General features: G+C 50.2%; 1 protein-coding gene across 1 annotated transcript in view; it reads left to right on the forward strand.

The window, feature by feature from the left end:
- Sdk1 (sidekick cell adhesion molecule 1) overlaps window positions 1-12340 on the forward strand; it is a 622567-nt gene that overhangs the window by 539924 nt on the left and 70303 nt on the right. The window contains exons 30-31 of the mRNA XM_026789743.1: window positions 3823-3926; window positions 8175-8245. Coding sequence (XP_026645544.1) covers window positions 3823-3926; window positions 8175-8245 — 175 coding nt within the window. The remainder of the gene's footprint in view (window positions 1-3822; window positions 3927-8174; window positions 8246-12340) is intronic.

A 12340-nucleotide genomic window follows, 5' to 3' on the forward strand; every position in this document is an offset into this window, starting at 1 on the left:
AGAGAGAGAGAGAGAGAGAGAGAGAGAGAGAGAGAGAGAGATATCCCCCACTAAGTCCATTTGGAGCTAGCTATCCACATGTGCATTGATATGGGGCCATCCACTGGAGCATGGGAATCCTACCAGTGGCCACATTCTCAATAAAACCAATCCTCTCCAGGGACTTCAATAATCCTCTTCTGGCTTTTGAGACACCTGCATACGTGTGTGTGTGTGTGTGTGTGTGTGTGTGTGTGTGTGTGCGTGTGTGTGTGTGTAAAATAAATGTTTGCGCTGAAGAGATGGCTCCGTGGTTAAGAGCACTTACTGCCCTTGCAGAAGACCCAGGTTCAGTTCCTAGCACCCATATCAGGTGGTTCTCAACTTCCTGTAATTCTAGTTCTTGGGGATCTGACATCCCCTTCTGGTTTCCATGGCATCTGCATGCACATGGTACATATAAGCATGCACAAGCACACACACATATATCAAATAAATAATAAACAAATAAACAAATACTCCTTCTTCCTCTGGCCCCCAGCAACTATCTACTGTAGCTCCACAGTAAAGTGTGGGTGAAGCCTGGAAATCATTGACCCCATGCGGATGATCCCAGATATTATGCGTTAACGAGTGTAACAACCACGTCATGCCCAGGAGGCATCATTTCATGGTGCTCTTAAGTGCTTCTTGCTTCCTCTTTCGCAGTGTTCCCTGAGCCCTCGGGAAGGAGGTTGATGTGGACGCCCAGTGTAGGGCTGAACACTCAGTCTGATACTTTCAGTTATTCCCTGCCCCATGTTGCTGCTGCCCACTGCCAAAACGAAGCAGCTTCTCTGGCCAAGGTGGAGAGGAGCCCAAGCCTGTGGGAATGAACACAAATATTTAGGAGACACTTTGAGAGCATGCCCAGTTAGGAAAATAATAATAAAAATAATAACAACAATAACAACAACAATATATCCCAGGGCCCATGACCTCCTCAGCGACATGCTTTTGAACAGGATTATATTATCATACATAAAATCCCCCTTGTGAAGCAGACCTCCAATCCAGCCGGAGAGGGGTGAGTCACCCCATTTCAGTTGTGCCACTACTATACAGTTGGCATATGATGCCTTGCAGGTCAGTACTGCAGCATGTGGCAGGTGCCCTCTTCTACCTCCCCGAGAGGATTTGGAACATGAGTGTCACCATGATGTTTTTGTTTCCTCAGCAGAGTGTTACTGACCATCTCCAGGTGCCTAGCACGGCTCTCCATGCTAGAGCAGCAGGACTCCCTTAGGCTGTGAAAACAAAAGAGAGGAAGACCAGGGATGTGACTCAGTCAGTACAGCAGCAGAGTGCTTGCCTAGCATGCACAAGGCTCTGGGTTCAACCCCAGCACCGCACAGAGCCTGATGTGGTAATACGTGCCTGCCATCCAGTTCTTAGAGATGGAGACAGGAGGATCAGGAATTCAAAGTCACCTTCAGGAACATAGTAAATTCGAAAGGAAGGAGAGAGATAGGAAGGAACAGGACAACAGAGACCTAGGACAGTTATGTGATGTGCACTCACTTTAGCTGCTGAAGATAATACCTAAGAAATAAGAATGCTAGCAGCTGTGCATGTGAGGGGTGTGCACACATGTGTACGTAGATACAGTCACACATAGGTTAGAGGAGGATGACGTGTGTCCTGCTCTGTCACTCTATCTTATTCCATTGAGACAAGGTCTCTTACTAAACCTGGAGCTAGTCTGGCGGGCAATAGCCCCTCCCCCACCCCCTGGCAATCATCCTGTCTCCAGCCTCTCCTTCCCCAAGCACAGGCACAGCCTTAACCCACGTGGTAATCGGGATTTGAACTCAGATCCTCTCCGTGCTTGCGCAGCAAGCGCTCTTACCTGCTGAGCCACCTCTCCCACCCTGTTTCAGTGGTTTTCAGTGAGCGCTTACTGAGCCGCTCCTGAGGGCCTCATCTGCTTTGATTCTCAGGACAACGTCTTGATGTCCGTCTATCAGATCCCCAGACAAAGATGTGCCTGCAAAGTGGCTCTTCCAAGCATGGCTGGGGCTGAGGAACTGGAAAGTATACTTCAGAGCCCACATTTTTAGGGACCCCATGCTTCCCACCACACCAGGCAGGAGAAGCAGGCAGTTAACTCAAAGGTGGGCCACCCAGCACCTGAGACTGGGAAGTGACAGGGGACAAGAGGCGTTTATCCCTGAGACTAGACACAGTAGCTTCTGGAAAGCCGGGAACAGGTGGACGTGGTTTATTTGAGCTAAACAAAAGCTGTCCCCAGAAACCACAGAAAAGATCATTCTAGGCAGTGGGCCTTCAAGGGGCTTCTCAGTTAAGCCGAGTTAAACCAACCAAGACCAGATTCTCCTGGCTGCTGCTGGCGAGGCCAGGCCTGTAGGGGTCTAGAAATTGGCAAGGCCAGATTATTTCCGGGGCTTTGAGTGGAGCATCCCTCAGGCTTTGGAGAAATGCTGTAATCCAATGTATCCAGAGGAGCACAAAAGTAGCTGATCGTCATGGCATCTCTGCAAAAATACAGCTCTCTCCTCAAGGGATAAGAGAATTTATTCTGGAGTCAACACATGTGATTGTAGTCCAGGAACACAGATCCAGGCTTCCCCATGTTCCAACATGGTAAAAGTCCGTGGAGTTTTTACAATAACAACAAAGAAAGCCCTAAGTTGGGGTGATTTAGAATACACTGGTGGAAACCACAGGTAGGTGGGTTACAGTAGAACAGGGGAATCCCTGTGACAGCTTCAGATGCTGGCTGGGGACATCCTTAGCCTTCAGATTGGTGGAAGCCAGGGGTCTGCTTGTACCTTTTGAACGGATTTGTCTAAAAGTCACATGGAAGTTAAGTCGGACACAGAGGTGGGCATAAACGGCTGTCTAGAGCGCTAATGGGAGCCCAGTGTAACTCGCTCCCAATGTGCAGCCTTCTGCAGATTCTGGCTCGTCAAGCAGCCTTGTAGAATTACCTTTTTTTTACCTTCCTTCCTTCCTTCCTTCCTTCCTTCCTTCCTTCCTTCCTTCCTTCTTTCCTTCCTTCCTTTTTGTCTTTCTTTTTCCCCGTCCCCCACATCCACCCCCCTTCCTAGGGACTTTAGTCCGTGGCAGTTTCTGAAACTGATTCTGGGTTTTCTAAAGAACAGAACCCGTCTTGGAAGCCAGAGTTTCCCTGCTGGCCCATTTCCTGCCTGTGAAGTGGTGCACTGATGATCCTGGGAACTTGTCCCTAATGCGAGCTGGACAGGGCATGCTCGCCCTCCGTGTTGCATGGGGCATGCTCACCCTCCGTGTGACTTGGGCCCAGCACCTGGAAGGGGGAAGGATTCTGTGATCATGCCAGACTTGAGTGGGGCAGAGACATTGGTGAATCCAAAGAGGTTGGCCAGCCAGAATAAAGCCCTGACAGGAGCCCTAGGGAGAAGTGAGGGACAGCTTCACTCTGGGTATGTTAGAGCTAGAAGGTAGATCTTTTCAGTTCTTCCCCTAGAGCCCAATCCAGCTCTGCCCCTCCATCCTTGGCCTAGGCGAGCAGTAATTTACTGTGTAGCATCTTATTAAAGAGACATTGAAAGTCCTTGGAACAAGACTTTCTCACTCACGTGTCCCTCCAGGAAACCGTCTCACCCTGAGCATCATGGCAGGCTAGGAGACCCTAAAAGGCCCTGGTAGCTACATCTAGGGAATGGTTCCATCCTTCCTGGTGGCAGGGTAACCCAACTTCTGATTCTGGGGCAGGAGAGACTTCTGATACCCCAGTCCCATGATTTCCTAATTATAACATCGGACAGGACTGTGGTCACTGATTTCTGTATTCCATTACAGGCTGAGACCTTTCACCTCCTACAAGCTACGCCTGAAGGCCACCAATGACATCGGGGACAGTGACTTCAGTGTAGAAACAGAAGCCGTGACCACACTGCAAGATGGTGAGCAAAAGCCATCCCAATACAACCCCGCCCCACAGCTCTACAGAGGCTGGAGGGTACCTTCTTCCCAGAAAGAGACCCTGCTCCAGTCTTGAGCAGAGAGGGGAGGTCACCAGGGAGGGTGACAAGCAGCAGAAGTCCATTAGTAACTGACAGCCTGGGGTGTTCCTACACGCCCCACGGTCATAAATCAAGGTCCCCCGGAGAGTTTCCAGATGGAATGGAACTCCTTTCGATTGGCTTCCAAGACCGTCCTCCATTAGAAATTGAATAATTAATGGGAGTCGTTAAAAATGAATGTCATTGGGGAAGCTGGGTCCAAGCAGTTTCAGATCTGCCCCCGGCCCCCACCCCAAGCACCAGGTGGTTTCTTCACCGGCTTCTGACCTCAGAGGCATTGGGCCTGAAGATTCCCCATCCTGGGTATGGGAGGAAGTGCAGTGAACCCGGGAGACAGCTTCAGCAGACACAGTCATAGACTGACAAGTGGGATGGGAGAAGATGGATACCGGGCAACTCCCGGCTCAGACTCAGAGCTGGGCACTTAGTTCAGCCACCAGGGCTTTGTGATAACTCCCAGAAAACCCTATCTCTTCCATTTAACGCTCCAGTGAGGAGGTTTCCAAATGGACCAGGTCCCCGCTGCCTCGCCCTGTGACCTCACATCATGTGACTCTCCCCTCCACACACACATGCTTTTCTGAGCCCAGAAGTTTAACTTCTACCACACAGAGTTTCAGGGCTCCTTGAGGACTAGCCCAGGGGTGGAGGTGAGCCATTTCCAGCTCCCCAGCCATACTCAGACATTGATGCAAAAACAAAATACAACAAACAAACAAAAACAAAACAAAGAACAGGTCTCCCCCAACGGGAAGGGGAGACACTTTACTTACGAGTCAAATGTGAGTGATCATGGCCCAGTGAAACACAGATTCGGGTCACCCCGAATACTGCCATGTTCCAACACATTAGCAATTCCACAGTGTTTACAGTGGCAGAAATAAGAACATTTTAAATCAAGAACAATTTTGAAGACATTGGTGAGAATACCGGGTAGGCAAGTTAGTCATCTCCGCTTTAGACTTCAGACTTGCCCAGTGAGAAGTTTTAGTCTCAGGTAGGTGAAGCTAGGGGTCTATTTGTACATTCCAAAAGGACCTAAGTCCTGAGGGTGTTAGACTGAACACAGTTGTAGGCAGTACGTGGCTATTTAGGGGCTAAGATGGCCCGAGACAGTTCAGCTCTTGACCTTCAAAGTTTCAGCTCTCCAGGGTTGCAGTCCTAACGGGCTATGAGTCAGCCTTGAAGAATGGTTAATGTAAATGCAGCACCCCCCCCCCATCAAGAACCTAAGTTACAAGCCGGGCAACGGTGGCGCACGCCTTTAATCCCAGCACTCGGGAGGCAGAGGCAGGCGGATCTCTGTGAGTTCGAGACCAGTCTGGTCTACAGAGCTAGTTCCAGGACAGGCTCCAAAGCCAAAAAAAAAAAAAAAAAAGAACTTAAGTTACCGCAGAGAATCGGGCTGCACACCCAGCATCCCCACTGTGGCTGGGTCCACTGGGTCTGGTATCTGAAAAGTAGGCCTCTAAGCTCCCCAGAATCCCCTGGAGAAACCGCAGGGCCCTCATCCTGAGAGGTGTTGAGATCCAGAGGCAGCAGAGCTCAGGGAAGAAGCTATGAGGTCATTCAGGTAGCTAGGTGGCCCAAAGTGCCTGGCAGGAGGCTTGGGAGACCACTCAGAAGCAAAACCCTTCCTTTCACTGCTACAGATAATTGGAGGGAGAATTGTCATCAATGATCTCACTTAAAAGTGAGGGCTTACTACAGGTAGGAGAGATGAGTCAGTGGGTATTGTGCTGGTTGCTCAAGCCTGAGGACCTGAGTTCAAATCCCCGGTGCCCATGTAAAATACCCAGCGATACTTGTAACCCCAGGGGTTAGCTAGCCAGCCAGTCTGGCCAAAGTGGGGAATCTTGATATTCAGCAAAAGCTCCTCAAAACTAAGGTAGAGAACAGCAGAAAGATACCAACTCTAACTTCCAGCCTCCACATGCGCCCCCAAGGACCAGCATGGAGACATAAACATATACACACATGCATGAACCTCCGTACACAAACAGACAAAAGGTGGCGTGGAACAAGGGTAAAAAGTCAGCATCAAATGAAAACTAAAGAAAAAGAACCACTCATTTTTATCTTGCATCAGACACAATGGAGAGACTATTTGCAATGGTGCACTAATTCTTAGAAGAAAGGGCCAGACACCCAGCAAGCTGCTGTCATTGTCGGGTTATCTCTGACAAACAGAGAGCATGGGATCCTGACAGGCTCCTGAGACCTCAGGGAATAGGTCCTTACTGAAAAGCTATTCAAGGAACTCTCTGGGCTCCCCAGGCCCCTTCTCAACCCTTTGATATTCAAATGCAGCTTTTGAGGCCCCTATCTCATCATCTCCCTTGTCTGAGACTTGCAATTTCCCTTTGTGGTTGGATTTGCGTTGTGTTTGTGGCCTTTTGTCTCCCTCTGTGAGGTGGAGATTGACTGGCAAGACCAGCCCTACCTTAGCTGGAGAGAGGGGGCCTTTGATGACTGATTAACATTTCTTCCTTACTTTGCTAGGGATGGGACCCCAGGCCTTGCAGGTGCTCACCCCAGCCCCTCACTGGGGGATTTTAGGCAGGTGCTCTACCACTGAGCCACACCCCAGCCCCTCACTGGGGGATTCTAGGCAGGTGCTCCACCACTGAGCATACCCGCAGTAGCCATTGGTTTTTTTTTTTTTTTATTTTTCATAGAGCTTTAGTCCTGGCCCAGGCTATTCTTGAGTTTGTAATAATCTCCCTACCTGTGCCTTCCAAGTCCCCAGAAACCAAACATGATTCCACATTTTTTCTTTTCTTTTCTTCCTTCCTTTCTTCCTTTCTTCCTTCCTTCTTTCATTTCTTTTTTTTTTTAATGGCAGTTGCATGCGCTTCAAGGTTTTGTATGTATGTAGACTTAGCACCCAGACAGCTAGAACAACCACTGTCTTGGCAAGATAGGTTTTTTTTGTTGTTGTTATTTGGGTTTTTTTAAAAGTGCATTTGTGTTTTTCCTGCATTGCGTGTATGTCTGTGTGAAGGTGCCAGATCCCCTGGAACTGGAGTTTTAGACAGTTGTGAGCTGCCTTGTGGGTGCTAAGAATTGAACCTAGGTCCCCTGGAGGAACAGCCAGTGCTCTTATCTCTCCAGACCCCACATTTTCTTATTAGGCTGATATTTATCGACTGCACAGGGTTCTTGGGCTGGATAAAGGTCCACATTGACTTACAGACTACTGGAAGGTTTTCTGCTAGAGCTGCAGTTCTCAACCTTCCTAAGACTGCGACCCTTTAGGACAGCTCCTCATGTCGTGGTGACCCCCCCCAACCATGAAGTTATTTTCACTGCTACTTTGTAAGTGTAAATTTGCTGTTATGAATTGTTATGTAAATATCTGTGTTTTCCAATAGTCTTAGGCTGCCCCTGTGAATGACTTGATTGACCCACAACGGAGTCATGACCCACAGGTTGAGGACCCCTGGTCTAGAGGGTGACACTGGGGTCCACCTGTGTGACTGAGGGTAGAGGGCCTGAATAATCAGAGGAGATTCAGACAGGGGCAAACCTAGGATGAAAAGTAGACAGAGCCTGGGATACATGTCCAGTCCTGTCCCCTCCAGAAGGACTTAGTGGGCAGGCTTTTGTTGGCACACAGCCTCAGCCAAGGAGACACAGAGAGGTAGGTCAGTTTAGAACACAAGAGAACCTGGAGAGTGCAGAAAAATCTCCAGCACCTGATCTACGGCAAGGGCTCCTCATTGGTCCCAAAGCAGGCTTGTCCATGACAGGGGTCATACCAGCCTTGTCCTTCCAGAGACCAGCGCAAAGTCACCACAGCTTCCTGGCTTTGCATGCTGGGTGGCCAGCAGCAACCTCATCTCTACCAACAGTCACTTGGTGTCTCAAGCTAAGAGCACTGTGACTTCACTGTGACCACCTGGCCTGCTCATGGCGAACCACTAACACCTAGGTTCTCAGAAAATGCTATCTGACCCCCTTTCCCAAAGACTTGGAAGCCCAGGAAGGGTCTTGGGCAGGAGCTCACAGAGTGCTGTGGTTGGCCTGAGAGGACCCACAGAAGGGAGGAAAGGCTCCTTTCACTGAAGGGTGACTGGTGCCCAAAAGAACCATTCTAACTACTTCCTCCTATCTGCTGCCCTGCAGTTCCCGGAGAGCCTCCAGGATCTGTCTCAGCCACACCGCACACCACATCCTCGGTTCTGATCCAGTGGCAGGTAAGAACCAGGGGGACCTCACTTATTTCTGAAGCACGCCTTTGTTCCATGGTTCGGACAACCAGGACAACTATACAGAGCTTTCGTGCAAGCCACACCCATGCCAAGTGTGTGACTGTACCTGAGGAAGCAGCCGGGCTGAGTTAGACAGAGCCCCTGACCCAGGGCTGGAACTCATCCAGATTTTGCACAGAGGAAACTGTGCTCAGGTCTCCAAGGCTGCTGCCTCCCCTCAGAACAATGGGCTCACAGAGCACATGAATGAGCAAAGGAGCGGAGCTTCTGGCCAGTGAGGGAGCCTCCAGATGCCAGAACCAAGACTGTCCTGCTAAAGAGTGCCTGGTCCTAAGGCCTTGAAGGAGGGCAGATAATGGGCTGTGTGTAGAGCCACTGGAAGGCCTGGTTAGCCCAAGTTCGACCACTGTGAGCTGGGGATGTAGACGGTGGACCAGGAGGCCTGAGACTCTTTCTTGGTGTTGATGGTATTGTCAAGGGGAATGGCAGATGCCAGTGTAAATGCAGAGATAAAAGCACCTCAGTGACACTGGGTTGGTCAGACTGACTTTCAGCGTGTGGCAAAATAACCTAGGGGGAAGGCGGGGAAACAACACAGGAGAGGGAGGACTTATTGAAACATCTCAGTTTCAGAGAATTGCAGGTCATTGTAAAACTAATGCTAAAAATTAATTTACATGATGGGGGAGTGGGTACCTGCTGGGTGGCAGGCGCTTACCTCTGAAAGTGGAAGGCCAGGGCCAGGACTCGCCTCTCAGAGGCACCCGCAGGTGCCTGGGCAATGAATGAGCAAGGCCCGCTGGGCCGGATGGTATGAGAGCTGTGTGGTCCCCACCTTGGCTCAAGCATCATAGACAATCCAGAGCCGACGCTTAGGGGTGCTGGAGCCTGGGGCCCGCACTAAGAAGAAAAAGACAGAAAGGACCAGGCAGCCGGAGGAGCCACCTTGCACCCAAAGTGCCTGAACCACCCAACTAGTGTCGTGGCTGGTGACTCCTGGGGAGTCCTGATCCCTCAGTGCCCTTAGGTACCAAGTTGTTTCTTGGTACCTAAGTGTTGGGTTGTATTTTGCCTTAGTTCCTTTCCTTCTGGCTGAGACAAAAATATCTGGCAAGAAGCAAGTTAAGAGGGCGGCAGAGTGTATTTAGACTCACAGTTTGAAAGTCCAACCCTCATGGTGGGAGAGGCCTGGCAGCAGGCGCCTGATGGTCACATGACATCCACAGTCAGGAAGCAGAGAGGGATGGATGTTGGGGTTCAGCTTGCTGCTGTGTCCTTGTTGTCCAGTCTGGGACCCCAGCCCATGGGATGATACCCTTAGGGACCATCTTCCTACCTCACTTAGCCTAATCTAGAAATTTCCTCATAGACACATCTAGAGGTCTGTTTCCTACATGATTTTAGATCCTGTCAAGTTGACAGCCAGGGGCTCTCTGATGTTGCCACCAAAGCACAAGAGTAGTTTCGACCTAATGGAAGTTGACACTGTCACCTACGGGAGGGACAGAGAAGAGCCCGTTAGCAGCAAAGGTCCCTGCTGAGAGTATAACATCGTCCCTCACTGCCAGAGTCGCCATCCAGGGACAGGTGCCTTTCAAAGTGACAAAAAGATATTTCCGAATGCTTTCTGATGACAATGGCAGTTCACTGCTATGCCCTCAGCTTTCTCTGGCTTCACCAGAGTGTAGGGGACAGGACAGAACAAGAAGGGGTCAGTCCGGGATCCCATCTGCCCTATGGGTCAAGGAGCCGTCCACAACAAATAACAAAGGACCTTGACCTTGGCATGCCAGAGGCCACTGTGACCCCAGAGGTCCAGCTCTTTCCTCAAACAAGCAGGTGTCATGCTTGATCTCTGACCTCACACATCCTTATTCCCTAGGGGCCCTGCTTCAGCCCTGACTTCCTTTCAAGGCTGTGCTGGGAGGCCAGAAACGTTCCAAGCAGAAATTCAAAGTCCTGGATGCTTTGTCTCTCACCCTGCACAAACACACAGGGGAAGGGGAGGGAGGACGGGTCTTTTTGTTGGATGGGAGCGTAGCTGCACACAGACGTAGCTCCACACAGAGGTAGTTCCACACAGCCCCTGCAGCAGCCCTTAATTAAGATCCCTTAATCTTTTAGGGACCTTGACTCACATAAAGCCAGGTCCTTGTTTTCAATGCAGAAAAGAATTTCAGGGCGAGTCATTGTGAAGCAGAGTTAGAATCTATTAAAAGTAGAAAGAAAAGGCCCAGGCTGAGAGGAAGATGTGTCTGAGTGAGCACAGTTCCCCAGAGGAGAGCCCCACCTCAGCGTCTTCACTGTGACTCCATTTTGGAAGCTTCCAGAATTTCACTACTTAGCGAGTTTCTAAGGGACCCTCCCCTTCCCTACCTCTGTCCCCCTTTTTGATAATGGAGACCATGAGGGGGCTCCAGAGATGCCTTGGTTGAGTTGTATAAGCTGGTAGAGTGAAAACAGACACTGAAGATGTGCAGGGGCTGAGGGCCTGGTGTTTGTTTGTTTTGTTTTGTTTTTACTGGCAGTGGGGCTTCTGGAGAGATTCCTGGAAAACTGAAGGTTCCGCCTGAGAGGGGAGAAGGGCCTTAGGTAAATGTATCTGAATCGATTCTCAGCTAGTGAGAGGGTTCAACCGGACTCTGGGGTGAGGGACTTCTTTCTCTCCTCAGGCCCATAATTTTCCCTGCCTTTCTGCACTGCCTCCACTCCTACTGCGCCAGATTCTACTAGAAAATTAGTGTCTTATTTGTAGATGTGGCAGCTGGCCTGCCAATAATGAGGTGCACATCTTTTCCATAGAAGCAGCACGTGCTCCGGGCGGGGTGCATCCCATCCCCTCTGAATAAAGTCGCTGTGGCCTGGAGATGCTGCCAGTCCCAGTTCATAACAGCACAGGTGTCAAGTCTCTTCCATGGCTGCCGGACAGCCTGTGAAGTGGCATGGAGCCGCACCAAAGGAACTTGGCATATGTGCCCATCAGCTGTGCCCTCCGGTGCCCAACAGAACAAACGGATTTTCAAAAAGCCCAGAGCGAGAGGTGGCCAGTCCAGTGTATTGTAGAAATAAACGCCTGTCAACCAGCGGGCGATTGAAACACAATTAAAATTACGTGTAATTTAGGAAATCAGAGATTGGAACAAAGAGAGAAGAGCTGCGTTTGAATATAGGTTCTCGTTCCCTAGGAAGCAGCTCACCTATAACTTTTGTGATTTTAGCAATGTGCTGAAAAATAATGTTTTTTAAAGGCTTGGGCCCTCATCAATGCCTTTCTGGGCCTCTCAGGGGACAATCAGACTTCACCTCTAGTAGGGTCCACTGCCCATGTCCTAGGATTTTGATGTGTGTCCCAGGGTGGGAGGCTTCTGAACTGATGACAGCGTTGACTGTCCCCATGATCCATTCAGTACGGTTATCCCACACCTGTCCCCTCAAGTGCCCTGACACCTCAAGGAGGTTGTTCTGGTTATCTTGCTCCTTGCTGTGACAAAACACCTCCTGGCTCACAATTTCAGGGTGTGGTGGACCGCGGTGGAAACAGCATGATCGCAGGGTCTTGGCCACTTGGTCATATTGCATGCACTGTCAGAAAACAGAGAGAGAGAGGAATGCTGAGGCTCACCGCGTATTCAGTCAAAGACCCCAGCCCATGGAATAGTTTCACCCACACCCACATCTTTGGTGGCTCTTCTCACCTCAGCACAGTCTAGAAACGTTCTCACACATGCCCAAGATACTTACTGGCAAACGAAAGACCTGCTCACCTCTTGCATAAGCCGAGGGACTCTTTCTTCTGTGGGTGTAATGGCGGCCAAGACAAAGGCCATGTGACCTCAGCCAAAGGCAGCTGGGAACCCAGGGTTTGCTTTCCTCGCTCAAAGGGGCCATGTGCTGGACTGATAGACGTACATGGGAAAGCAGCGGAGAGAGGCTTGTAGCTCTGCCCGAGGGACAAATGCACATACTTGGCAGGGTGGCGAGGTCTCCCCAGAGGAAGAGGCAGAGAGAAGGTCCAGCCTAGGCAAAGACTCTAAAGTTGCTAGCTGGGGGCTGGAGAGATGACTCAGTGGTTAAGAGCAT

This window comes from Microtus ochrogaster, unplaced genomic scaffold, assembly GCF_000317375.1.
Source record: "Microtus ochrogaster isolate Prairie Vole_2 unplaced genomic scaffold, MicOch1.0 UNK27, whole genome shotgun sequence".
Classification (NCBI taxonomy): Eukaryota; Metazoa; Chordata; class Mammalia; order Rodentia; family Cricetidae; genus Microtus; species Microtus ochrogaster.